The sequence below is a fragment of the Oryzias latipes genome, chromosome 16 (assembly GCF_053564925.1).
Source record: "Oryzias latipes strain Hd-rR chromosome 16, Olatipes_Hd-rR_3.1".
NCBI lineage: Eukaryota > Metazoa > Chordata > Actinopteri > Beloniformes > Adrianichthyidae > Oryzias > Oryzias latipes.
The window spans coordinates 11,591,471-11,618,008 of NC_136252.1; the positions used below are offsets into that span (position 1 = coordinate 11,591,471).

The 26,538-nt window shown below is 42.2% G+C and overlaps 1 protein-coding gene and 1 long non-coding RNA gene across 8 annotated transcripts in view; one reads left to right on the forward strand and one right to left on the reverse strand.

Moving 5' to 3' along the window:
- Positions 1–841: 841 nt before the first annotated feature.
- The window catches only part of enpp2 (ectonucleotide pyrophosphatase/phosphodiesterase 2), a 43,744-nt gene continuing 18,047 nt past the window's right edge, over positions 842–26,538 (reverse strand). For 2 of the 7 annotated variants that reach the window (XM_078933420.1, XM_004077649.5), the window contains exons 5-25: positions 22,034–22,094; positions 21,850–21,947; positions 21,616–21,695; positions 21,192–21,311; positions 18,946–19,001; positions 17,236–17,301; positions 14,703–14,775; positions 14,466–14,574; positions 13,637–13,759; positions 13,259–13,290; positions 12,999–13,126; positions 11,208–11,283; positions 10,923–11,010; positions 10,630–10,799; positions 8,603–8,648; positions 8,020–8,159; positions 5,498–5,633; positions 3,869–3,946; positions 3,653–3,785; positions 3,282–3,435; positions 842–1,431 (exon numbers count right to left, since the gene is read on the reverse strand). In XM_078933420.1, the coding sequence (XP_078789546.1) occupies positions 1,261–1,431; positions 3,282–3,435; positions 3,653–3,785; positions 3,869–3,946; positions 5,498–5,633; positions 8,020–8,159; positions 8,603–8,648; positions 10,630–10,799; positions 10,923–11,010; positions 11,208–11,283; positions 12,999–13,126; positions 13,259–13,290; positions 13,637–13,759; positions 14,466–14,574; positions 14,703–14,775; positions 17,236–17,301; positions 18,946–19,001; positions 21,192–21,311; positions 21,616–21,695; positions 21,850–21,947; positions 22,034–22,094 (2,138 nt within the window). In that variant the 3' untranslated portion in view covers positions 842–1,260. Of the gene's footprint in view, positions 1,432–3,281; positions 3,436–3,652; positions 3,786–3,868; positions 3,947–5,497; positions 5,634–8,019; positions 8,160–8,602; positions 8,739–10,629; positions 10,800–10,922; positions 11,011–11,207; positions 11,284–12,998; positions 13,127–13,258; positions 13,291–13,636; positions 13,760–14,465; positions 14,575–14,702; positions 14,776–17,235; positions 17,302–18,945; positions 19,002–21,191; positions 21,312–21,615; positions 21,696–21,849; positions 21,948–22,033; positions 22,095–26,538 lie in introns of all 7 variants that reach the window. The other 5 variants (XM_078933419.1, XM_011484943.4, XR_013648357.1 and 2 more) reach the window with 4 other exon arrangements.
- On the forward strand, positions 12,810–14,353 carry LOC144984563 (uncharacterized). The gene is made up of 3 exons (XR_013648358.1): positions 12,810–12,949; positions 13,028–13,093; positions 14,217–14,353. It is a non-coding gene; the product is annotated as an uncharacterized LOC144984563 (long non-coding RNA).

The window sequence follows — 26,538 nt, forward strand, 5'->3', positions numbered from 1 at the left end:
AAGAAGATATCCAAGGAACCGAGAATGGCAGTCAGCAGCGTTCAGACTTTGATCAAAAAGTGGAAAGTGGTGCGTTCTATTAAAACCAAACCACGGTCACAAACATTTCTGCCACAACTGCCAGAAAATTGTTAGTGATGCAAAGAAAAACCAACAAATAACTTCAGCTGTGATCCAGGACTCTGAGAAGCTGAGGTGTGGGTGTTTCCAGATGAACAATAAGGAGGCACCTGAAGAAAAATGGGCCGCATGGTTGAGTGTCCAGGAGAAAACCTTTTTTTGGCAAATGCCGCAAAATAGCTCACTTTAAAACATGGCAAACAGAACAGAGACACACCTCCAAATATCTGGACAAAAATCATTAAGAGTGATGAGGCCAAGATTTAAAAACATGGGTGGAACAGGGAACCACCCTGGATCAATGTGCCCATCTGCAAGGTCCTTCCATCTGGGCTCAAAGTTCAGCCTCTGTGAGGACTTTTCTGCAGCAAAAGCTTGTTTGTCTGATAATGGATGCTTGATCATCATCAGTGTTCACATTTCTCTGAGTCTGATCCTCTTGTTCCAAGATGCTGGGATCTTTCTTTCTTATTTTTTCTTGTGACAAAAACGTTTCAGACACCTGGGTTTAGTAGGTCTCCAAAAGTAGATGACAGATCACCCGTTCCCCAACTTTTTTGTTTTTTTCTTTAGGTTTCTGTCTCAGCTCTCCTCCATAAACCAAATCCATCAAAGCAGTAGCGTCTACGAATCTTACGGAGGCTTTCATTGTTTATTGCTCCTCACAAAAGCACAAACACATCATGCGCATAAAAAGACATGAACTGCTCATCGACATCACTTTAATTAAGAACATTTTTATTGGGAAGGAATGTATGTGTTCCTTAAATAGGACAGTGGTATTTTTTAATGGAAAAATAGGATCAACATCATTAATGTGCACAAAATAAAATCCACCCAAGCATGACAGCAGAGAGAAAGCGTCTTAGACCAGAAGAAGGAAAGTGGTTTGCTTTGAATTGAGGGGATGGTTGGGGCCTCACTGCTGCAGGCCTGCTTCAGTGCTTCAGAGGGGAATGTGATGCTTTCAAATCCCTTCCACTTCATGGTGAACAACGTACTGAGGCCAGTTTCAACAGCAGCTGGTAGGACCAATGCCAAACACCAAAGTGAAAGAGTAACAGGTCGGTTCCACCTGCGCTGCAGCCTCATGGAGGCGACCGACGTGACAATCCCAGGATGCAGCAGTTTGTGTAAAAGTCAGATCTCGCTCTCGTATGTGTGCATGTAAGTCTTGAGGGACAGAATCTCAGCATAGCTCCGGGGGGTTCTGCGGTACAGGTCCAGGCCTGTCAGGAGCTCCACATCTTTGACCCGTGCCGTGTGCATCTTCATCAGGTCCTCCACCCAGCGAGACTCGTCCTCTGAGCTCTGCAGAGAAAACAGGCCGTCGTTCAACAACCTGGCTCCAGGAGACTGCAGCATACAGCAGGAGTCCCTTTGAAAGGGGAGGGTGATGCTGCTCAGTGCTTCACTTTCTCTCTGACGTCACAGCCTCTTCATCCGGTTACTGTCACCGTTGTGTTTCTAGTTCAGTGTTTTTCAACCTTTTTTAGCCAAGGTCAACTTTTTCCCTGACAAAAATAACGAGGCACACCAGCAACCAGAAATATAAAAACCCAGAAACTCAGTAGTCTGTAGTAATAATGTTCCTGCAGGATTTTGTGGGCCTTTTTGTTATATTTGTCATAGTATTAGTGAGTATTAGTACTTTGACTAAATTAAAAAATGTGAATTTAATGAAAATGTTTTATTCGTTTTGGGGAAGAAAACAACTTTTTTCAATTTAGTTTCAACCTTAATTCTCTTTCTTTTATTTTGTTATCACTTCTATTTATACTTTATGTCCTTTTTTCAAAAGTGCTTGAATTCTGGAATTTGTGCTCCAACACAAACCTTAAAGGACAACTAACTGTTTACTTCTGATTTAATCAGGATTTACAAACTGTTAGAACACACTGTTGGAAGTTTGTTGAGGTTCATGGCAAGTAAACAGCAGTGCTGAGATGCTGTTACATTAACCCAATGCATCATGGGAGATGTAGTGAATAAACTGTGGCGCTGATGTCGGACAGATTCATGTCGTCAAGCTTTATCTTTTTATTCACTACTTACATGATGTGAGCCCGGATCTTGCAGGATGCTCCACCGCTAACCACCACCTGTAGCTGTTATATTTATTGGAACTGAAAGACTTCAGGAGTCATGTCGGCACCAGGAAGAGAGGAGGTTTTCCAAACGTTTTCAAAAAATGAAAGCGATTGGCCAAAGGTGCAGCTAAATGGCGGAGCAATTGTTCTTATTTAGGTGTCTTGAATGGGAATCAAATAAACACAAAGAAAAAAGTATTTTGTGGTCTTTAACATTCCTGAATACTCAGCGTGAAACCTGGTCCTGTTTGAATGAACATAGAGCTGATATTCTGGGAATGGTAAATGGTTTTTAACATTTAACATAACAAAGTAATTGTTTTTTTTTTCTTTTCTAACTTGTCCTGTCCAACAGCTGAGCATACAGACGAGAGCTGAATGGACATATTTTACTTTTACAATAGCGGTTATTAATCTTTTGACTCACTAGGTGTACATTTGAATAAACCCCTTTTGTAATTTAAGCAAACCTTATTCATCTTACTTATATTTGTAACAAGTTTTTGTTGGACTGGATGGAAAAGAAAAGGAGGGAAGACATTTCTTTTCCGTTTGTCCCTTTTGGGGTCACGGGGATGCTGGAGCCTATCCCAGCCACTTATGGGCGAAGGCAGGGGACACCCTGGACAGGTCGCCAGTCTGTCGCAAGACCACACATATCACACACCCATACACACTCACATTCACACCTATGGACAATTTAGAGTAACCAAATAACCTATGAAGCATGTTTTTGGACGGTGGGAGGAAGCCGGAGATCCCAGAGAAAACCCACGCATGCACGGGGAGAACATGCAAACTCCACACAAAAGGACCCCCATTGATGTTCTGTTTCAGGACCCCCAGCCGGGACATGAACCAGGGGGTCTTCTTGCTGTGAGGCAAGAGCGCTAACCACTGCGCCACTGTGCAGGGAAGAAGAGAGATACTAAATCTGTCAGTAGGTGCAGTCAGGATGTCCTGTTGTGCAGTAGGATCCTCTTGCTCTGGATGGAACTGTCATCAGGTTTCCATGTTTTCCATTTGAATGAGGAGGTGTGATGGTTTTTGTGATGGGGTGTTGGGTCTTACGTTGCAGGTCTCGTCATTGTTGGGTCTGTGTGGTAGGATGAAGGCGGCGCTGCTGAGCGGGCCGGTGCAGGCGTCTGCAGTCTGGGTGTAGTCCAAGCAGCTGGTCAGAACCACAAAGAAGTGCGTGGGAATGGCAAAGGGTCCACTCACATACCTGCAACAAACAAAGCAAAGACTGCATCCAAACCTTCATCTGCCGGACGTGTTAGTGTGGAAGATGATCTTCATCATTCAGTGGCTTAAAGATCCTAAAAGGACTTTGAAGGGTCCTGCTGACTCCAGAGATCTGCCTTCTTAAATGAAGGGAATGTGAACACACAGACTGCAGCAGTGCTGCAAATGAACAGCCAATCACAAACACGTCTTCCTACTCCTTCATCGTCTCAGTCGAGTCTCTGACTCCATCATAGTTGTAGTCAAATATGGGTCCAACGAGAAGGTTCACTCCATTCCTTTCAGTTGCATATTTCTTCACCAGGACTTTCTGAAAGTAGACCCATATCCCTGTAGAGAAGAAGGGAAGAAGAGAGAAGGTGTATGAGGAAGAATAAGAGCAGAACAGCTTCGAAGTCCGGTCATGAACTTACTCTTGAATGCAGGGAACATGGGTACAGTGTTTGTGATGAGGACAGCTTCTGACTTTCTGTCCCAGGTTGATGACAGTTCTGTCAACAAACGAGAAAATTGAGGTTTTTTGTTAGGAGGAACGTAGACTTTGACACAGCAGATTTACCTCTTCTGAATCAACGTCCTGTGAGTCAGAAGCAGCTCAGTTTTGGTAAACATATATGACCATCGTAGAACTGGGAGAACAGCACTTTTTTCTAACCGCAAACCTCTTCTTACGTGCAACCTGCCTATCTCAGGGCTTTATACTCTTCTTTAATTCAGAGTAAAATTAAAAACTCCACTGAATGAAGAGAAGCAGCTGATCATACGGCCAGGGCAGTTACTGCTGCACCACGGCTTGGCAGGCATGTTCAGCCAGAACAATGACAGCTTCACAGCAATGTGGCTTATTCACAGAAAATCAAATCAAGAGTTCATCTGAAGTCCTTCACAAACAGAAAAAGGCGTCAGTCCGATTCAGAGTTCTTATCTTTCCTCCTCTTTACCACCAGCCACATGCCGGGGTCTGCCTGCCTGGTTTCCACTTTCAGCTGTTATAGTTAGGATGAACTCCCAGAATTCCCCTCCTTCACTATAACCTCACTCTACACGTCTGTCGTGTGAAGCCTCTGTTCCCCCCCCCCATGTCCTGCACACGGATGTTGTGTTTGTTGCTCTAGCTGTGTGCTTCGTCATCATTGCAGCAGCTGCGAGTGTAGCAGTGTTTGATTTATTAGATCTTTCATTTGCAATCTAAAATTACATTTAAAATCTGTTTTTTGATTGACTAAATCATCAATTCAAAGTTCTTCTTCTACATTCTCAGATCAAAGTCTAGAGCTTATAGAAATGACCCTCAGAGTCAAACGTGGGTTTTGTGGTTAGAGTTTTTACTCTTAATGTCTCAGTAGTTGATAATTAACAGCCCCGTGTGTTGAATATTATGCTGTCGATGAGGCTTTATGGAGTTTAGAAGAAAAATGGTTTCTTCCAGATGACAACAGATGGTTCAAACAGACGTTATTGTTCATAAATAACCAGGTTTGAAAGAAGGGTTCATAAGCAAATCCTTCTGAAATCATCAGCTCCCACACAGAAGAGTGTCGGGTGACAGCTGTGCAACACAAACCATGAAAGTGAACTGCAGGACGCTCCACACTCAACAGCAGATCAAACTTTAAGTGGATGAAAGCACTAATGCTGCAGGCAGTGAGAGCCCCGAGTGCTGCACCTTACAAAGAGCAGCTCAGCCAATCAGGAAGAGAGAGACAGAGGCCGGCTTATTAACCAATCAGACGAGACCAACAGCGACGCTACAGCAGATGAGGAAAGCCCACAGGATTTAGAGACACTTATAGGGTTTGCTTATTTTTTTTACCAGAAATCGAATGTTAATACAAAATCTTTGTGTTTTGTTAAGCTGTAACGACTTTACTTGAATTTAAACACTGTTGCAGCAGCTTCTTTCAGTAGATGTGCAGCTTCCCATCCTGCCGTTCTGTCCTGTAAATGTAGCCATATTGTTTCTGCTCTCAGCCACAAGAGAGGAGACACAGGCAGCGCACCTGTGCGGTGATGATCAGAGGAGATGCGATGCGTTCACTTACGCGGTGGGTACAGGAAAGCAGATGTGACGTGTCTGACTGCTCTGTAGTTGGTACAGGACTGACTGGAGGCTGGAGGCATTCTGGCGTCCGGCCTCACACAGGTGGACAGAGCTTCAGGCACAGGAGACATCTCCACCTGCAGGTCACACAGGGGTCATGAAAAGGGACCTAAAGATTACAGTAACCTCAACCACAAACACGCAGCTTCAAAAAACTTTTTCAAAATCCATTTCAAGTCATTCAACATCAAAAGAATGCAGTGAAATGAGTTCATGTGGTTCATTTCAGCCTTTTGCACATCTGACCCCAGCGCCGACCCAACATTACACACAGTACCAGTATAATGTTACTTTATTCTAGATGAAGGTGGTAAAGCTTGAAATGGTACAAAATTCCCATGTGAACTGTGAACTGCCAAATTTTTTTTTTTTTTGTTTTATGTTACCGTCTCTCCGCACCGTAGTGCAAGCTTTACGCAGGAGTTCTATGTCCAGCCCGCGTCAATGTCGACACAACAACCGGAGAAACAGGAAACAGGTCAGAGTTCAAAATGAAAACTTCCTTTGTACTATCGAAATAAAACTTTGTAAATTCTTTTATTTTGTAAGGTTGTGCCCACGTGATAATGCACGTCAACACCGCAGATAACACCGGGATCTATTTTTTACCATGGGCGACAAAAGTTTGACAAAATACAAAAGGACTCAGTGAGAAAGGAGAGGGCACAGGGGCCTGACTGCTTAAGTTTGGGATGAGCGAAGAGAGAGGGGCGATGGACAAACCACTCCACCGAAAGCCAGGGGGGTGGAGGGACGGACCAGAGACGCAATGGAGACAATGACTAAAACTAACTGATGCTTATGAGACGGACACCACACATCACAGGAAATAAACCCCAGACAGACCGATGTCAACTCGGCTGTAAATCATGGAGTGCTCAGCTCAGTCTCCAGAGCTGAACCCATTTGTTTTGGATGAACTGAACGTTTGATCTTTCATGGGAATGTCTGCAGGACACTTGGAAAGAACTTTCTGAGAACTTTTCATTAGTGTAGAAAGAATGCAACATCTGTGTTCAGCTGTTGTAGCTGTAAAAATGGTCTCTTTGATGACTTAATCTGGTCTTTTAACAGATTTCAGGTTTTTTTATTAATGTTTGACAGTTACTAAAATAGATGTTAGTCAAGATACAAATCTAAAGCTCTTCAGCCTCCATGATATGAGCTATGAGGCATTCTCTTAGTGTTTCTCTTCATCTCGGTAATGTTCTGATGTGTAGATATCTCTTTTTCCCTGGATAACCACCATTAAAAGTTAACTTGGTGCACTTTTTTTTACCTGAAATTTTTTGTAGAGGCAGCGTCCTACCTTTTTTAAGATTCAATGGGGGTTGATGCAAAAGAAACATTTTAAATGCTCTCCTTCAGGCTGCTCTGTCTTTACAGCTCTGTGGCATTAATTTTTCTTTTTTCTTTAGCTAAGAGTTCTTGCTTTTGGTCTTGATATTTTGTATCCTGACTAATGTTTATGATTTTTGTTAGTCATGGTCAATGATTTTTCTCTCCTTTTTATTTTTTTTAAATTTTGGATTTTACGTTTTGCACTTGTATAATACAAAAATAAAAAATTAAAAACCACAATCAAGTAAAGAAATGCACAAAAGAAATAGCAACCGAACAAACAAAGTACAACAAGTGGGGTACAACAAAAATTGAGTTTTGAGCTTTAGGTTCTTAGCAGGATGTGTATTGCTTCCATTTCCTCCATTGGAGTTGAAATTTTGCAGCTTTCAACAGCAAGTGAAATGTCCTTTTTTCCAAAGAACAGATTTCCTCCATAATGTCTGTCCATTGTTCCAGTCTCAGTGGTTCACTTCTAAGCATTTCCCTCCTTTTTATAAGGGTTCCTCATTCCAGGGTTGATTTTATGCTTGAATTCAGATTTTGTGTTTCCCTTTAATTTTTAAGTCCCACTCTGATCATCTTTTAACCTATTGTGATCTTTTGAGCTGTTTTTAGCCAAAAATCCAAAAACCTTTGACCTTTTCTATGACATAGTTTCTGCAGAGCGGCAGGAGTTCATTAGAAATTTCCCTCTGAGTTGTGGGTTGTTGTAAGCCGTCTTTCATTTCCCATCATCCCTTTATCTACACTCTCTGGTCAGCTTACAGCTCCTCATAAAACCCAACCTGACATTAGCGGTGCAACAAAAATGGTGAAAACAAAGATGTGCATGAATCTATCTGTATTATGGATCTATTCTATATTGAATGGAGTGGAGCAGGGAGGGACTTTGGTCTGCCGATTGAAGAATTTTATGTAACAACTACGATCTTTTTCATAAACCATTTTTTCGTCTGGCCCTGATTCACAACAGTTTGAATAAAGAAATACCCAGAAATGCTATTTTGAGCCTCATTTTCTTCATATATGTATTCCATCATCAGAAAAATGCTACAAAAACATGTAAAACACACCAAAATGTCATGAAAGGTCATTGATAAGGAGCAGACTGACGCGTACCTGTCTGCTAACGGTGAATGAAGTCCACAGAGGCATGGCGAGAGCCTCACTGTAACCGCTGATGTAGTCTACATGGTGGAGGACGAAGTATTTAGTGCGAAAGATGACAGCTGGTCGCCCAAAAGGCAGGTTCCTGCTGTCTAAGAAACACAAGAAATACAGCAGAGTCACACTTTCCCACACACATCCACCAGGATTATGGTCTGATCTCTGAATGTTGTGTTGATGAATGATTGAAGAACAACAGCAAACAGTTTAATTGTAAAAGAGACGTTTCTCTGCGCATTTTTTAACCCTTGTGCTATCCTATGACCCCACCCTTACATTGACGTGTTCTCCCTACCATGACAAAGGTGGATAAAGGTGGAAAGATCTATGTAATCCATGGACACCAGTGAAGATCACAAATCATTGAAGAAAAAAGGTTCAAAACACTGTCTAGTGGGTCTAGATGACCCAACTCCTAACGTTTCAGTGCCTAGGATAGCACAAGGGTTAACTAAACGACGCACATGTATCTCCTCTAAAGATAACATATGGATCTTTAAAACTGGAATTTAAATTCACAGCAGGCAAGACTGACCATCAATAGCTTGCCTCAATCGCTGGTTTAGCTCCTCCACTTGGTTCTGTAAGAGACAGAGCCAGAGTGACTCCAGGTTATAGCCTCGTACAAGGGTCACTTTCAAACCTCTCTGGCCCCTACTTTTTACACGCAACTGCAAAAAGATCAGAGATTGACACAGTCTCGCGCCAAAGATGCATACAGAAATCCAAATAGTACAGATTGCTCTCAGCCCAGCAGCTCCACCCACATACACCCTCTGTGTGTAGCCCACGACCGGCTTTGGCAGCTTTGCAGTGATGGTTGTGGGCTTCCAAGCAGCTGACTGTTTTGAGAAGACATGCATGACTGACTTTCCTGTTGAACTAACTGCTCCTCTCTGTCATTTCAATTTAAACATTTTGCAGAAGCTATAAGACAGAAAATTTGAAATGAGAGCGTGATCCAAAGTCCCAAAGTCGGCATCACAGGTAGATGCGGGCTGTCTGAGGGCGAAAAATGGGCAAACAAATTTTAAGATCGCAGACTGCTCCATGAGCCCATATAGCCAAAACATTCATGGCCATTTTATCTATGGGCACAGCGCAGGCGACAGATTGCAGTGAACACTTAAACAACACATTAGGGTGAGTAAGGGTGAAGTAAGTGAAACGCAGGCACATCAGATGGATTTTTCATTTTTTCAACCTCCCCAAATCCTGCAGATTGCACAGGGAGCCAGTTCGTTGTGTTCGTGTGATACGTGCACGCTCCTTCCTGCAGCCTGACTGTTAGAAATGAGGAAATTAGCCAATCAGAGTATTTAGGATCCTTTTGATTTTATGTTGAACTTTTTCAATTACCGTTAAGAAGCCCATCGAGACAACTGTTGTTGTGAATTTGGGGTATACAAATAAAATTGAATTGATTTGAATTGAATTGAGTGTAGTTTATGTGGACGTCCTATATGGGAACATACAGATCATGTGCACACCCCTATGTGCAGAATTTGCGCGATCCATTAAGAAGCCAGTACACGCCCCGTAATAATGACTAAAGTGCGGCAAAAGGGCCCCGTACCACAGCATCACCTGTGCGTCATAAGTGCATGTAACTTACAATATCCTTACAAATACCACAAGCACCACCATTTCCATAACATCCCTTGAAGTGACCGTGTGAGTCTCAAGGGAACTGCAAGACACACCTTCACTCCACTTGGGACTCGGCCTCTCCTCTCTACAACCCTCTAAGGCCCGAACAATCCACAGTACCTGCACCCCGTACATCAATCCCCGCACCAGTGCATGTGACTCGAGGTACAAACCGGGCTGGGATTGATCCGGAATGAAGTTCTGTTTGTCATTTACATGATTGAATTGACTTTGGTACACGCTCGCTGCTTCTCCTGACGCAACCCTCCGCGTTTACTCGAACTTGGGACCGGTACAAAAAGAGCACTTGTTTGCGTCATAAAAATGATAAATAAATACCAGATAATTTCAAACTTCAGAGTGGAAACATATCCCACTGACAAGAAATGACTCTGCCCATCACAAATCTCCACAGTCATGAAACTTGTTTCCAGATCCAGAGAAAATCGGTCCTCTGGGTAGAGATGGGAATTTGTGTCTTCTTGACTTCATGACTAACAGGACTCCGCTTAGCTTGGATCAATGACAGCGCAAATGGATGGAGGTCATTTACTAAACCACACTGCTGAGACAAGAAGTTAGACGCATGACGCATAAATATGTCCAGCACTAACATGCAAACAGTTTACCTCATTGTAACCCCCTGCTCTCCTTCTTTAAAGAGCGACCACCACTTGTTTACCATTACAATCATAGAACTTACTAGGTTCGGACCTAAATAAGGGTCCATGTTGTGGTGTTAAACCTCACTACATTTATTAGTACTGTACTACTCTATGATGATATATTAGTTCTGTGATGTTTCAAATGAACTTAGTTCCAATCAGCTGATCTGTTGACAGGAAGTACTGTTGGGTGTACATGAGCAGAGCTGCTGAAAACCAGCCTTCAGTGCAGCAGTCTATGGCTGACCTTTTCATCGCAGCTGCAGCCCAAATCATCTGTTACCATGGGAACAGTGCTGGTAGGCAACGGCCTGGACACCTCCTCTGGCATCACAGGTTTGAATGGGGGGCTTTTGAGCATGTGATTGAGACTGCCATGGGTTCCATTGTTTGGAGACGGTTTCAAACCCAGAAGATCTGAAAGGGAACACCCGACACAAGCCACTGCACAGTTAGGTTCGTGAAAGCTGGGATCCTCCAGTTCACATGCACACGTGATCTTTGCACTCAAACCAGAGCAGACAGGAAGAAGTGCCTTACCGCACATGACGTTGTAAAGCTCGATGTTTTCAAAGACTGGGACTTTCATCTTAAATTTAAACGCAGGTCCATAACCCAAGAATATTGTCTGAAATGAACAACTGATGTCACAAGTCAGGACAGTAATGAAGAGAAAGCAATAATGAAAAGTCTGGAATATAGTGTTGTGAAATCCCACGTGAAGACATTTGCAGGTTTACAAAGATGTTACACATCATGTCAACAGCCTGTGATATGCTCAAGATCATACAGACAGTATAGGAAAGATCCATGTCATCAGCATACTTGCATACTGTTGATCTTGTTGTCATATCCATGGTCCCCAGAGAAGCCACAGTGCCTCCTCCCCTCAGGAACTTTCCTTTAGAAAAGACCAGATCCGTATTTCAGAGGCTTCTTTGAAGGTTTGTATCTTTGGTATTAATCTTCTTCAGGTGTTTCTCTTAAATTTCTGAGTGAGCTGTGTTGATAGACTAGTAGGGGTAGGGGTGTTAGAAAAAAGAGTTTTGACGGTATTTTGCAATAATTCATTTGGCGATATTGGTATCGATTCAAAATGCTGTCAGGACGATATTTATTTATTTATGAGCGTCCTTCAGTGTCTCTTGTTTTCCACAGATTTGAGAAAAACGAAAGAAAGTATTCAAAATCTGCAGAAAGCGCTGACTCATGGAATTACAAATAAAGTTGGAGGACAAGTTGATAGATCTAGGAAGTCGCTCCAGTACACAGGGATTTAAGGAGGGCCAGAAGCAGTGGACCAAGACGGGCCCCGCTGATCGCTTTTGTGGAGGAAGTGCTGCATGGGAACTTGGAACTAGGAGACATAGGACGTCAAATTGATGTTCTCTGGCCCCCCTTCACCAGTATAAGCACTGTCACGTTCAAATGTGTAAGGCAAAAGACAGGATTCGTGTGGAATGGCACAAAAATTACCCTGGACACCCCCCCCCCCCCTTTCTGAAGAAGAGAAGAGAATACGCTGAAGAACACAGAGCCCTCCAAGAAAACCTGATACAGTTCTAGGCTTCCTTCCCTTACAGACCAAACTCTCCAACACAGTGGAGGAAGCCACTGAAAATGTCCAGAAGACGATTCTCAGGGACTGGAGTCAGAACACCAGAGTCCAGCCGGGAGTGACAGCGGACTTGGTTCTCTGATAGACCTGTCCAGGGTCTATCCCGTCTTCGTCTGACAGAGCCACAATAGGCTCCAGCAACCCTCTGACCCAGAATTGGATTCAGTGGTTCCAGAAGACGGATGGTGTTCCCGGTTTCTCCTACGCCAAAGTCCCAAACAAAACGATTAAATCTTCCCCACTGGAGGAATTCACTCAGCACATCTGTTCTACTGATGTACTTAGAAGATGCTTGTGTTGAAATAAAAAAAAACACTGCAAGATTATTCATTATTTTCACAAGGTAAAAGACTTTGGGAGAACAAACTATCTTTCAGTCAGACAACTCTTGCAGTAAGAAATATTTATTTCACATACTTAATTTTAACATTCTTTAAGTTGGCATTCACATCTTTCACATTTGGCATAAGGCTCCGTTCAATTCCATGATATAATTTTCCATAAAACTTTCGGGTAACAAAAACCCCCTTAATAGAGCCCACAGGTGGAAGCTGGGGAGGAGGGAGGGGCGACGAATGAGCGCTGAAGGTAAGAAAGAGAATGAATAACTGCGCACCTGGGCTTAAATAGGACGCTGAGCAAGTGAGTTAATTGACTGAACCGCCCTAGGGTATTTACCTGTAAAACACTGCCGAGTGTGCCTGCCTGAAATAGCGAAGGACGCTTATAAAGAGAAAAAAAAAAGGGCTCATCAAAGAAATGTAAAGGATTTTCTTTTCAGACCAGATTCAGAGCCGCTTGAAGGAGAAATCCTGCAAAGCCCAACAAGACAGAAGCTGTGTGTGAGCTGTAGTGACTGAGACAATGAAAGGAACTAAATATGCTCACAATAGGTGGACAGCAACTTTTGTATTGCATCAGTTGAGGAAGATGTGTTTTGGGTTTTTTGGTACGTATACACCTGCATATTTGGAATTTCAACGAGCTTGGGTTCGTACCTTGCAACATGCCACCTCCTGTCCACCAGCAGGTGAACGTCTTCGATGCGGCGGTTGTTGGCGTAGTGCAGCCTCTTCGGCAGGTGCTGTTTCAGGTAAGGCTTGAAGTGCTGCTCTGCTTTCTTACACTGGAAACAATGCGAGGCTGTTCACTCTAAGCCAATGCAGTTCCATCAATCGACCCGGACATTTGATCTCAGTCTGTGCTGCATCGTGACTTGTCTTTAACACTAATGTTGGGTAGAAAATCTTTTACTTACTGTTAGATTGGCAACTACAGTTTTTGGGTCATCTGAAAAAGAACAGAAGCATGAAATACCAACATTATCAAATCCATGTGGAAAAATTCAAATTCAAATGTCCTCCACTCACTGAAAACTGAGCAGCATAATGTTAAAAGGTTTTTAAAGCAACAATTTTTTGGATCACACTGTTTCTTCAAGCTGTGGTTTGAACTCAAGCTAAAGTAAGGAGAGATCAGGCAGCTAAAGAGTTAAGTCTGTCTGCAGTGAAGGTGGCAGCTGTGACGGGTTCTTCTCAACGTTGGAAAAAAGAGACAAAAATGCCTCCATATAAATCTGGCAGGTAAAACGTGAAAATGCTGAAAACAAAAACACACTTTTTTTCTGTTCCCTCACATTTTTGGTTGCTGTGGAATCTGGCTCGGATCCTGCCGAGGGTTCCAGGTATGAGGGCAATGTCATCCACACTCATGTAGTTACTGAGGAACTCAGTGTGGTCGCAGTGGGCCTCTTCCATACCTGAGAACATGGGGGGACAATGTCAAATCAGCAAAGTTAGGAGTTCTTTCAGAGGATTTTAAATGCTCTCCTCCAGATGTGCATTGACATTTGGGGGGGGGGTTTAAAGGCAGCTCTGTATCTTCTGTGTGTTTATTTGTCTATTTTCGTGTCGTAATGATCAGTGAGTCAAAGTTTCAGATCCTTAGCTGCTGGGGCGACAGCATTAGCTTTAGGTTTGTTTGACTCTGAGGCGGTCCGTGAAGCTCTGTTGGAAAGTGGAGGAATGCTAACAAATGTTGGTTTGGTTTTACACATGAGGCTCCCTGTCAAACCCTGAAGCGGACCAAACTGACTAACAGATGCTCATTGGTTGAAGGAGGAAGAAAACCAGTCAGTGCCGCCAGTCTTCAGACTATCAAACACCTGCAGCCCCTTTGCAGATATTTGTAATGTTTTAAGAGTTCTGTGTCTTCAGGTTCCCGCTGTGGGCTGCCTTTCTTCTCCTCCCAGCACATGGAGCTGACGTCCCATCCTTTCTTGGTTCCTTTCATCTCTTCGATCTGTGGAAAGTCCTTCTGCATTCACATTGAAGTGAACCGGACCAGAGTTCACTACCAAAAAAAGGCAACTATCCAGGAGACCACAACTGTGGCACCGACCAGACGAAGACCGAATGCACCTTTTCCATGAGTCAGTGGTGTCTGTGCTGCTCAGAATTTTGTACCGTGATCCCCCGCCAGGATGACGTTGACACATCGATGCAGTTTCATCTGCTTCAGCCCGTCCATCAGCTGACCAACTATTCTGTCGATCATCCTCAGAGGGTTGTTCAGCTGAGACACAAAACAATTCATGAATTAAAGAACAAAGCGCACAGGAATCTGAACGCCTCCGCTTTTCTGAGGTCACAGATGTCCAACCAACACAAACACATGCAGAAGCAGAGAAACAGAGAACTCACGTCTGCACTCATGGGCCCCATTTTGTGTCCGTATATGTCTGGCTGCTCAAAGTGCATTGCATAAACATACGGCCTGAAACAGTCAGTTTAGAGACATTGGTGTGTGCTACAGCAGGAAGACAGAGCAGTTTTTTTTAAACAGCATTTTTTTCTGCTACTCTTTACCTCTATCCCCCAGTTGGTAAAAGTTTTAGGATGTTTTTAAGTTCAACTTTTCTCAAAAACTGACAACACATCATTTGCAAACACTGTTTCAGCAAAAATACAGTTAAGCAACAAACTAGGAATTTCAAAGGTAATAAGAAGTCACATCAGGAGAATTTTAGCCCCATTTTTTTCCATTAATATTAGCATTTAAAAAATTGGCTGTAATCCTTGTGCTATCCCAGGCACTTTAACGTTGGGAGTTGGGTCATGTAGACCCACTACACAGTGCGCTGAACCTTTTTTCTTCAATGTTCAAAGGCGCAGGACTAAATTCAGCCAAACTGTGGTGTCAATCAGAGGCACACAGTTATGGAATACGCTGCCACAGCACATTAGGAACCGTGAAAACTACCCTACCTTCCAAACAGCTCTTAAAAAATGACTGAAAACAAACCAGTCCTCCAGTCATTAGTTATTGTTGTTTTTCTGTGACTTTCTTGGACTTTTTTAGACTTCCTTTCTATTGTAAAAACCTTATAAATATTTTTACCTCTAATATTGTGCTATTTTATTGTGTTGTAAATGTAATTGTTGAACTTTTTATCCTGCCCTAGGACAGCGGATGAAATTTAGCTCCTGTGCTAACTCTGGCATATTTATGTTAAAGCAGCTGCTGAAACATTGTTTAATATGCACTGTCCTAATTCAAATAAATAAATAAATTAAATTAATGATTTGTGATCTTTACTGCTGTCCATGGATTACAGGAAATCTTTCCACCTTTATCCACCTTTGTCATGGTAGGGAGAACACGTCAATGTAAGGGTGGGGTCATCTAAGATAGCATAAGGGTTAAACTAAGCATGTCTACGTTTAATTCTTTAATGCATTGATGCCTGATTTTATTTTCAGCTGTGAAAAAAAATATGTTTTTGTTTTCAAAAGTGTTTCCTTGTTTCCCTCGGGAGATATGTTCCATAATTATCCCACAATAGGTAAAATCTGCAAAGTCGGATTCCAGATGTAGGCAGATGAAGGTAGTAAAACCCCTCACTACACATCTCTCTTGTTTAAACTCTCAAAGTTCAAACCTTCGAAGATATGATATGAGTTCAGGATTATAGAATGAAAACAAAAGTCTGATCACGATGAAGATTTATGAAACTCTGGCAAACATACTGTATGGGAGACACAGCATGGAGATTGACTGACAAGATAAACAGCCAATCAGGATGCAGAACACAGTGCACTGTAGAAAGAGAGAAGAAAAGGCAAAACTGTTCTGAAAAAAATCCTCAAAACAGAGAGGCCGCAAAAGGTGAAGCATGATAAAGTGGGGAAACAGTGCAGATGCTAAATTAAGGTAAGTTTGGAGCAGAAGTAGTTTGATGCGTATGTTTAAGGGGTTAAACATAAGTGCTGAAGCCAGCAAAGAACAACTTAGTGAAAACAGACACAGGATCTATAAGATGGAAGAGAAACTGGGTTTAGACCATTGACTGCATAAGAGAACTGGACTGAGCGAGTGTGACATCACCCAAAGAGAAGGACTTGCTTCCGGTTCCAACTAAATGAAACCAATTCATTTGCTATTTTTCAGCAAAACGGACGTCACCATGTTGGAACCAGACAACCTCAGTAAGCCGTGAATGCTCCAAGCCGGTCTGAGTCCATATTTTTATGGCAAACACTGTCTCCAATCTGGAGTTGGAAGACCACTCCCCATCCACTGAATCTGTCAATCAAACATTCAACATGATACCACCTGCTTTTGTTGAGGCATCTGATCGGTCAGTTTATAACTTAAATAACTTAAGCTACAGCCAAAATGTCATAAAAATAAGGATTGTCAAGAAAATGTTAATAAAAGGTATCAGAGCCAGAATGGTTATTCTGACCAATAGAATGACTGAGTAACAGCTTTTTATTTCTCTATAATAGTCTATGGGGTTTGGCTTCTTGGAGCCACCAGGTACTTCCTGTTTGGAATTCCAGGGGGGAGGGGCCACTCAGTCCAGTTTTCTTTTACAGTCAATACAGCTGCTGTCGAGGCATCAGGAATGAGTCTGGTGAATAAAGGGGTTAAAGAAGCTTGTAAATAATGACAGCTCTGCTGTAGGATGTCCCTCCGAGCCTGTGGAAGTGCTGAGTAATCACAAGAGGTCAGCATATCATTCCTGATGAAAAACCTTTTCCTGTTCTTCTGACAGACAATCTGAATGGTCAATCAATCTGCCCAACACAACTCCTTTTCACGTCCTTTCTTCTAAATGACCTTGTGTCCTGCAGTCCAAGCTCGTGACCCTTCCAGAGTTAATTAGTATTTTTAAACAGAGTTGTCTGGAATTCCAACTTAGGAATTCTACACTGAAAAAACTGTATTCACCTTTCTCCATCAGGAAGGTGGAGCCACTGCAGCATGGTCAGTATCCTTCTCTCTATAGGAACGGAACTGAAACACATGGAGAAAAAAGGCTACTCCTGAAAGCCCTACAGGAAAGCACAAAACTGGGATGCAAAAGCAAAACATGTGAACAGTGCTGGTCTGAACATTTTCGAATGTCTGAAACATTTGACTTCTTTTAGTTTCTTGAGTCCTGTGTCTCTGGTTTTTGTTTTCTACTTTGATCAACAAAGCAATGAGAATTTGAGATTCTGGGAACACAAGTGTCTGACAATCTGTTTGGGTTTGAGGTAAACAGACACTTACTTGTGGGTTTTCTGGTCATTGTGTTACCCCAGGTTGTTGTGTCTCGACAACCGTGCTCAGACAGGTAATACTGCTCCGTTTGTTTCTTGGACAGCGACACACCAGCTAGAGAGTTGTTCGCTTCCTTCTAGAAGACTACTTCAAAACTTACTGCTCAAGAGCAACCACTAAATCGAAGTCTGAGTGTGTGTGCTCCCAAAGTAGAAGAGAAAGATGAATGGGTGGATGATAAATGTGATAACTTTAACGAGCATCTGTGCTGAATGTCATCATTTTATAGGTAGACCCAGACGAGCCAGAATTAGCATGCAGAGGGCTCAAGACTATTCCATCTACAATCAAAAGCAGCTCTTTTCTGGTCTTTTAGCTTATCAAGAACGTTACCACTGCAGCAGGTACCTGTCTTGACAAAATCAGACTTTAACTGAACCCTCTTTTAAACGAGTTCCTTTTCGGTCTGTGAATTTTACAATGCATTAGGTTGCCTTTATTTATGGAATAAGACTTTTTTCTGTAGCTAGCGGTTTTAAAGCCTTTACAATAAAAATACACATGTTGACAGTATAAAGGAATAGAAATCCTCAAGTCTGTAAGTAGTTATGTTTTCATTTTTATTTATGTATAGGTAAACTCCGACCAAAAACCACAAAGAGCTTCACAGTTATGGTTTGTATGAAGAATAAACTTCTAATCAGGTGTAATGCCTGTTGTTTGGTGCACAGCTGCCAAACCAACAGAGGCAGAGCTGAGTCCCTGAATGCATCGTGAAGTGGACTACTCCAGGAAGCTGACAGGATTCCTTTCTCTGCCAGTCTACTTTGATTCTCCTCTGTCTGTTCTTCTAATTCAGCCCCCACTCTGCCATTAAATGCTTGATGCCCCCTCCAATCATTTCTGCTGTTGGGTTGGATGGGGACCTCCCACAAAGCTTAATGCTGACCAGACCTTCAACCCGCCCTCCACTACTGTGTCATTACTCCACATAGAATCTGATGGGATGTTGGATTTAGAAACTATTCTGTGCCATGCTAATTATTGTGCCATGTATGCACAGATGTCCATGGATGCGGTCCTTTGTCCTCCAGGTGTCTCTGTCAGAGCAGAGTCCCTGCAAAGCATTGGAATGCAGAGGACGGTGTGTCACCTGTCTCCCTGATATAAAGAGTGGTTTTACCAACCCCATAGCAAAGACTATGGTAAAAACAACCCATTCTCATGCAGCAGCCGGGCTGCCCGGCCCATGGAAACATAAACACCATGCTCTGCGTGGGCAGGCTTTGTCTGAAATCAATCTGTAAGTGTGTGTGTGTGTGTGTGTGTGTGTGTGTGTGTGTGTGTGTGTGTGTGTGTGTGTGTGTGTGTGTGTGTGTGTGTGTGAGAACTCACACAGGCCAGAAGAAGGTGGCAGCTTTCACTCCCTGCTTAACTGCTGTGATCCAGATCTAAATAAGCACGATAGCGTTTTGTTAATTTGGGGTTTTTCTTCTGAAGGATTATGTCAGACACAAACAGACGTATTAATGTGATGATCCTTTAGTCGTAATCCCAAACATTTCTGAGGCTTCAGAGGACTCCAGATCCTCTGTTGCTCTGCAGTTTTTGACTGCTTCAGTGCTGGACTAAGATCACAGAAGGCATAAATAAAGACTTTAGAAGAAGAAGCAATGAGGGAAGAAGCTTCATTATTGAGTCACAACACACAACAGTATAAGGGCAGTAAAGTGAAAGACAGCTGCAGAAAGGTAAAGTTGACATAAATAGTAGTAGATGTAAAGACACAGAACAGACAAAAGCAAACAAAAACTATAATTTCAAACTTGTATAGGAAAAATGCAAGGTTACAAAACCATATCTGAATTTAAAGAGTTTTAACAACAGAGCCCCCACTTTGGGTTCCCGGTCTAGCTGCATGTCTTCACTTGATGTTGCACTCAATGACATTCAGTGCAAATCCTTTGATCATAGCAGCAGAAAACGATAGGGTAACATTTGCAAAAGACTTATTTTTGCTGCACAGACTTCAGAAGACCATGTCACACAGTCGCCACATACATTCTGCGCATTTTCCATGTATGAAATTTCAGTCATGGAGAAGGACTGTCAGATGACCTCGAAGAGATTCTGGCAAACAATCCAACCCCTCAGAGGGGAAAGCAGTTCTCTCCAGGCACCGTTTTCAGTGCAGGCGGGGAGCTGTTGACTTCAACTGGGGACATTTTCGGGTGGTGGAAGGAATACTTCGAAGATCTCCTCAATCTCATGCCTTCTTTTGAAAAAGCAGAGAATGAGGACTTTGGGGTGAGGCTGTCTATCACCCAAGCTGAAGTCACTGAGGTAGTCAACGAGCTCCTCAGTGGTAAGGCTCCGGAAGTGGATGAAGTCCGCCCTGAATACCTCAAGTCTCTGGATGCTGCGGGAGTGTCTTGGATGACACGTCTCTGCAGTATCGCGTGGCAGTCAGGAACTGTACCACTGGACTGGCAGACAGGGGTTGTGGTTCCCCTCTTTAAGAAGGGGCACTGGATGGTGTGTTCCAACTACAGTGGAATTACACTCCTCAGCCTCCCTGGAAAAGTCTATGCCAGGGTACTGGAGAGGAGAGTCCACCCCAAGTGTGGCCAAGTGTGAAGCGACTGGGATGAGGGTCAGCACCGCTAAATTTGAGGCCATGGTTCTCGACCGGAGAAAGGTAGTTTGCCATCTCTCGGTGGGTGGAGTGTCCCTGCCCCAGGTGGAGGAGTTTAAATATCTTGGGGTCTTGTTCACGAGTGAGGGAAGACCGGAGCGTGAGATTGACAGGCGGATCGGAGCGGTGACCGTAGTTATGCAGTCGCTGTATCGACTGCATAACGGACCACAACGGACCGATAGGAGATCCCTGCTTGATGAAGCCAACAGGACAACATCATCCGCAAAAAGCAGAGAGGAAATCCTGTGGTCCCCAAACAAGACCCCCTCCGGCCCCTGGGTGCGCCTAGAAAAAACTGTCCATAAAAACTATGAACAGAACCGGTGATAAAGGTCAGCCCTGCCTGAGTCCAACGTTGACAGGGAACAGGTCTGACTTACTGCCGGCAATGCGAACCAAGCTCCTACTCCGGTCATACAAAGACCGGGCAGCCCTCAGTAAGGCTCCCCGGACCCCATACTCCCAGAGCACTCTCCACAGGATACCAATTAGCAATTATTACGTAAATCTGGTAATAATTAGCGTGGTTTTTTGCAAGATGAATACACAAATCTGTGTCTTTCCACAAATTTTTCACGTGCGCCTAAAGAACTTTTAACGCATTTACCACCGATGTATAACTTTTATATTGCATACTAGGCTCACATATCACGTTAAGATTACGTAATTGACACGTCACTAATGCATTGAATACAAACAGCAGAATCATCACAGTTCATGTTCTACATTGATGTATGTACTCTTTGCGTGGTTTAATCATGATTCATTTGTCATTCATCTGCGAAAATTTCATGTAAAGTGAAACTTTTCTCACTTTTCCACATAAATTACCGCATGACCAATTTTCATCTGTGCAATATGCACAAAATTTAGGTAGTGGCTATGCCTTTCTTCTAGGCGTGTGACACGGCCTAGACTAAAGGTATTTGCTGATAGGACTCACTGGTTGTCCTCCCCACCAGCGGTGATTCAGTTTTTCTTGGCTCCTCAAGTTGAAGAAAGCATCAAACTGTGGGTCATACATGGAGTTTCCTATGATGCCGTGAGACTCCGGATAGAGACCCTTAAACACAAATTAACATCAATTTTTGAACAAAATGCATATTTCTACTATACATTAATATTTGGACAGAAGTGTAATTCAGTAATATTCACATAAACCTGGGCAGGGAAGATTCACACAACAATCAAACTCATCTGTGTGAACCCCGACCAGCAGTTTCAGCTCCTTTAAAAGTAGAAAACGCTTCAACCTGAGGAGGTGGGGTTGTCTGTGTTGCTCCCATTGACCCCGAAACATCTTTGCCCCTCCAGATGTGTTTTTTTCAGTCAAATGGTTCCTGTGTCCTTCTGAATGAGATACTTACTGTAGCTATCGAGTAGAGATTGGGGAAGGTTTTGGAGGGGTAAACTGGCCTCATGTAGGGGGCATGGGTTCCACATGTTCCTGAAGCAAACAAAGAGAAATTCATAAAAAAAGTTTGTAAATTGAAAAAATCTTACATTTCCTATCCCTCATGGCTCCTTTATGTTTCTAATAGTTCCATGTTCACTGCAATAACATCACTTCAGTCACACAAACAAAAAGCAGCTGGCCTTACTGAGCTTCTCAATGTTGGGTATGACAGTGCTCCCTCTTTTTACGTAGGACGCCCTGAATCCATCCACTGACAGGATGATGAGGGGGGGTCGCACAAACCTGCATCACAGAGAGAAAATCCGCTTTAGCAATCGAGCTGTAGCCACTCTGTGAGCCCATCTGCCACAGAACCGACTGAAACGTACCCCGCCGGACAGTCTGCGCTCTTCATCTCCTCACAATCCCCCTGCAGCCATGAAGGCTCCCCTGAACAGGTCACATGAGACAGTTAACAGCAGAACATCAGGGCTGATGTGTAATGACATGGCATTTAAAGCGCGCACTTTTCCCTTTGTGTTAGCCCGTGCAGACACACATCAAACATGCACACACACACAAATTAAATGGTGACACAAAAATCCTCTTCTGATCATATAAGAAGAAACAGGAGCGCCTGGAAGTAAATCAGAAGAAAAAGTGAGTAAGACCTCTGAACATTGCTGACCGCTCACCCTCTGACACGTCGAAACCAAAAATCCTCTTCTGGATCATCCAAATGTTCTCTAGCAAACTTTAGACAGGCCTGCACATGTACTGGCTTTAGCAGGGGGACACGTCTGACACTGCAGGGTTTGAGTCCCTGGTGGCATAGTGTGTTACTGATGATAGCCTTTGTTACTTTGGTCCAGCTCTCTGCAGGTCATTCAATAGGTTCTTCATGTGGTTCTGGGATTTTTGTGCACCATTGTGATCATTTTGACCCTATGATGTGAGATTTCAGGGAACCCATGATGGAGGGAGATTCTCAGTGGTCTTGTATGTCTTTCATTTCCTAATCATTGATTCTTTCTGGTGGCCCAGAAAGGTCACAACACAACACATTAACTGTACACACAACACATTAACTGAACACACAACACATTAACTTTAAACACAACACATTAACTTTACACACAACACATTAATTTTACACACAACACATTAACTTTACACACAACACATTAACTTTACACACAACACATTAACTTTACACACAGCACATTAACTTTACACACAAAACATTAATTTTACACACAACACATTAACTTTACACACAACACATTAACTCACAACACAATAACTCACAACACAACACAATAACTCACAACACAACACAATAACTCACAACACAACACAATAACTCACAACACAATAACTCACAACACAATAACTCACAACACAATAACTCACAACACAACACATTAAATCATGGCCCAGAAGGGTCACAACACAACACATTAACTTACCTCACAACACTTTAACTCGCAACGGAAGTAAAGCAGCAATTGAAGTGCCATGAGTTAATGTGTTGTGTTGTGAGTTAATGTGTTGTGTTGTGAGTTATTGTGTTGTGTTGTGAGTTAATGTGTTGTGTTGTGAGTTATTGTGTTGTGTTTTGAGTTATTGTGTTGTGTTGTGAGTTATTGTGTTGTATTGTGAGTTATTGTGTTGTATTGTGAGTTATTGTGTTGTGTTGTGAGTTAATGTGTTGTGTGTTAATGTGTTTTGTGTTAAGTTAATGTGTTGTGTGTTAAGTTAATGTGTTTTGTGTAAAGTTAATGTGTTGTGTGTTAAGTTAATGTGTTGTGTGTAAAGTTAATGTGTTGTGTGTTAAGTTAATGTGTTTTGTGTAAAGTTAATGTGTTGTGTGTTAAGTTAATGTGTTGTGTGTAAAGTTAATGTGTTGTGTGTTAAGTTAATGTGTTTTGTGTAAAGTTAATGTGTTGTGTGTTAAGTTAATGTGTTGTGTGTAAAGTTAATGTGTTGTGTGTAAAGTTAATGTGTTGTGACCCTTCTGGGCCACCGTAAGCTATCACTGAATCAACCCATATCAAAGGTCATACACTAGACATTATTTTAACATGTGGGATTTTATCATGTCTGACCATAAGTGCATTTTATTTTCTCCAGAACTAAATGGTATTCTTCCTGAGTCTAAGCCTAATTTCATTTACTCAGGTGTCTTCAACTCATCTACTGCAGCAAAATTTGGAAATGTTTTCTCGGCCCCTTAGGTTTTAAATTCTGATGCAAACAGTATTTTATCAAATTTTAACTCAGCAACTGCACGCATCCTGGACCAAATTGCCCCTTTTAGGTTGACAAAGGTCCAAAATAGAACTTTGCCTTGGATAACTGATAGTATTCGTAACTCGAAAAGAATCTATCGTAGAGCTGAGCGCAAGTGGAAAGCTTCTAAATCAACTGTGGACTTGGAAACCCTGAAAAATCACATGAATAATTTTAACCGTCAAATGAAAAAGGCAAGATCAGACTACTTCTCGCAATTAATTGATTCCAATAGAAATAATCCCAGGGTCCTTTCCAAGGTCATAAATCAGCTAAGTGAAGCCCCACATACTAGCAATCTACCGACTTCCCCAGTAATCTGTGAGCAATTTGCAAATAATTTTATTAACAAAATTTCTAACATTAAGTCCCAGATATCCATTACCAGATCTTCGTCACCTCCTATTCTGCCAAATCCACCTGTGAGGCCCAAAGTGGTCTTTGAAGCCTTTCAGTCAATCTCCCTCAACAGCCTTTCTGAGATTGTTCATAAAATGAAACCATCCCATTGCTCTCTGGACATTATGCCAGTTAGAGTTTTTAAAGAAATATATGGATCGGTTAGCTCACACATACTGTTCCTATTGAACACATCTCTTTCAACTGGCACAGTCCCAGATGATTTGAAGGCTGCTATGATTCAGCCAATATTGAATAAACCCTCCCTGGACCCAAGTTGCTTGGAGCATTACAGACCAATTTCAAAACTGGCTGAGCAGGTAATTTCCTTTTTAAATACAAATAAATTATTTGAGACCCTTCAATCTGGTTTTAAGGCCAACCACAGCACATAGACTGCCTTGCTGAGAGTAATGAATGACCTTTTAATGGCTGCAGATTCAGGAAAAATATCGATTTTAGTTCTTTTAGATCTCAGTGCAGCATTTGATACAGTTGACCACTCAATTTTATTACAACGTCTAAAATCTTGGGTTGGTTTTTCTGGCACAGTTCTTAACTGGTTTTATTCTTATTTATCTGACAGGTTTTTCAATGTTTTCATCTGCAATTCTTGCTCATCTAAGGTGAAAATGACATGTGGCGTTCCCCAGGGATCGGTACTGAGACCTCTGTTATTTTCAATTAAATGTTACCACTGGGGGAGATAATACGCTGACATAACCTTATTTTTCATTTTTATGCCGATGATACTCAACTTTACTTATCCTTTAAACCTGGTGACCATGGTCTTTTAAAGAATCTCAATAGCTGCATTGCTGACATTAAAACCTGGATGGCCCAAAATTTTCTGCAGTTGAATATGGACAAAACTGATGTAATTATTTTTGGTTCAGTTGAGGCCCGAAATGGTGTGCTTCAGAAATTGGAGTCTCTGTCTAACAATGTTTCTTCAAGCTGCAGAAATTTAGGGGTGATATTTGATACCGATTTGAATTTGGAGACACATGTTAAATCGGTGGTCAAATCTTGTTTCTGGCAACTACATAGGTTATACAGGATAACCCCTCTCCTATCACAAAAATGTCTTGATATGGTTATTTACGCTTTTATTTTTTCCCAGTTTGGACTATTGTAACGCACTCTACACACGCCTTTCACAGCAGAGTATGTATGAACTCCAGTTAGTCCAAAATGCTGCCGCCAGACTCATAAACGGAACCAGAATGAGGGACCACATCACTCCAGTTTTAGCGTCTTTGCACTGGCTCCCAGTCCGATTTAGAATAGATTTTAAGATTTTAATGATTGCTTTTGAAGCACTTTGTGGACTGGCCCTGAAATATATAGCCGATCTCCTCATTCCTTATGTACCTGGTCGCAATCTTAGATCTTCGGCAAAAGGCCTTTTAACAATCCCACAATCTACATTGAAGACGAGGGGCCTCATTTATAAACGTTGCGTACGCACAAAAGAAGGCGTACGCCACTCTCTACGCAATAGTTGAGATTTATAAAAAGCAAACTTGACGGGAAAATGTGCGGTCCTTCACGCAAGCTCTGACCCAGGCGTACGCACAAAAACAGGTGAAATGAGAAACGGCGACACCGTCGGCAGATGGAAGAAACACGTGAAAGTGAAAATGACAATACTGCCTCTCAGAAATAACATGAAGACTTCACAAAGCAAGTCTTACAATTAACAGCCTACATGAACACCCGTTTGATCAATCAGCAATGAAACAAACAAAAAAATCAAACGAAAATTACAACAGAAATTCAAATGAACACTTATTTGCAAAAGAAAAGTGAAATATGTTCTGCAATATTGGCATGTTGTGCAATTCATCCTCATAAATAATATAGTTAACAGAACGAAATAATGTACAAAACTGATATTCTTGTTAATGTGTCCGTCTGGCGGAGCAGATATAGGTGCAATTAGACAGACAGATGGATAGATAAAGAGAGATGCATTAATTGTCCACTAGGGAAAGTTATTTTCATAGTAAAACATTTCTTCATAAGCTACAGAATTATGGTATTCATGCATATGCCTTTATTTGGTTTTATTTTTGATAAAACAATGTATGGCGTATGTCTCAACCATTCAGAAAGCAACAAGGAATTACATTTGCGCTGATCAATTTCCCATTTCCACGTCGATTATTCCCGACATCTGTAGCTTGTCAGATGTAATTAA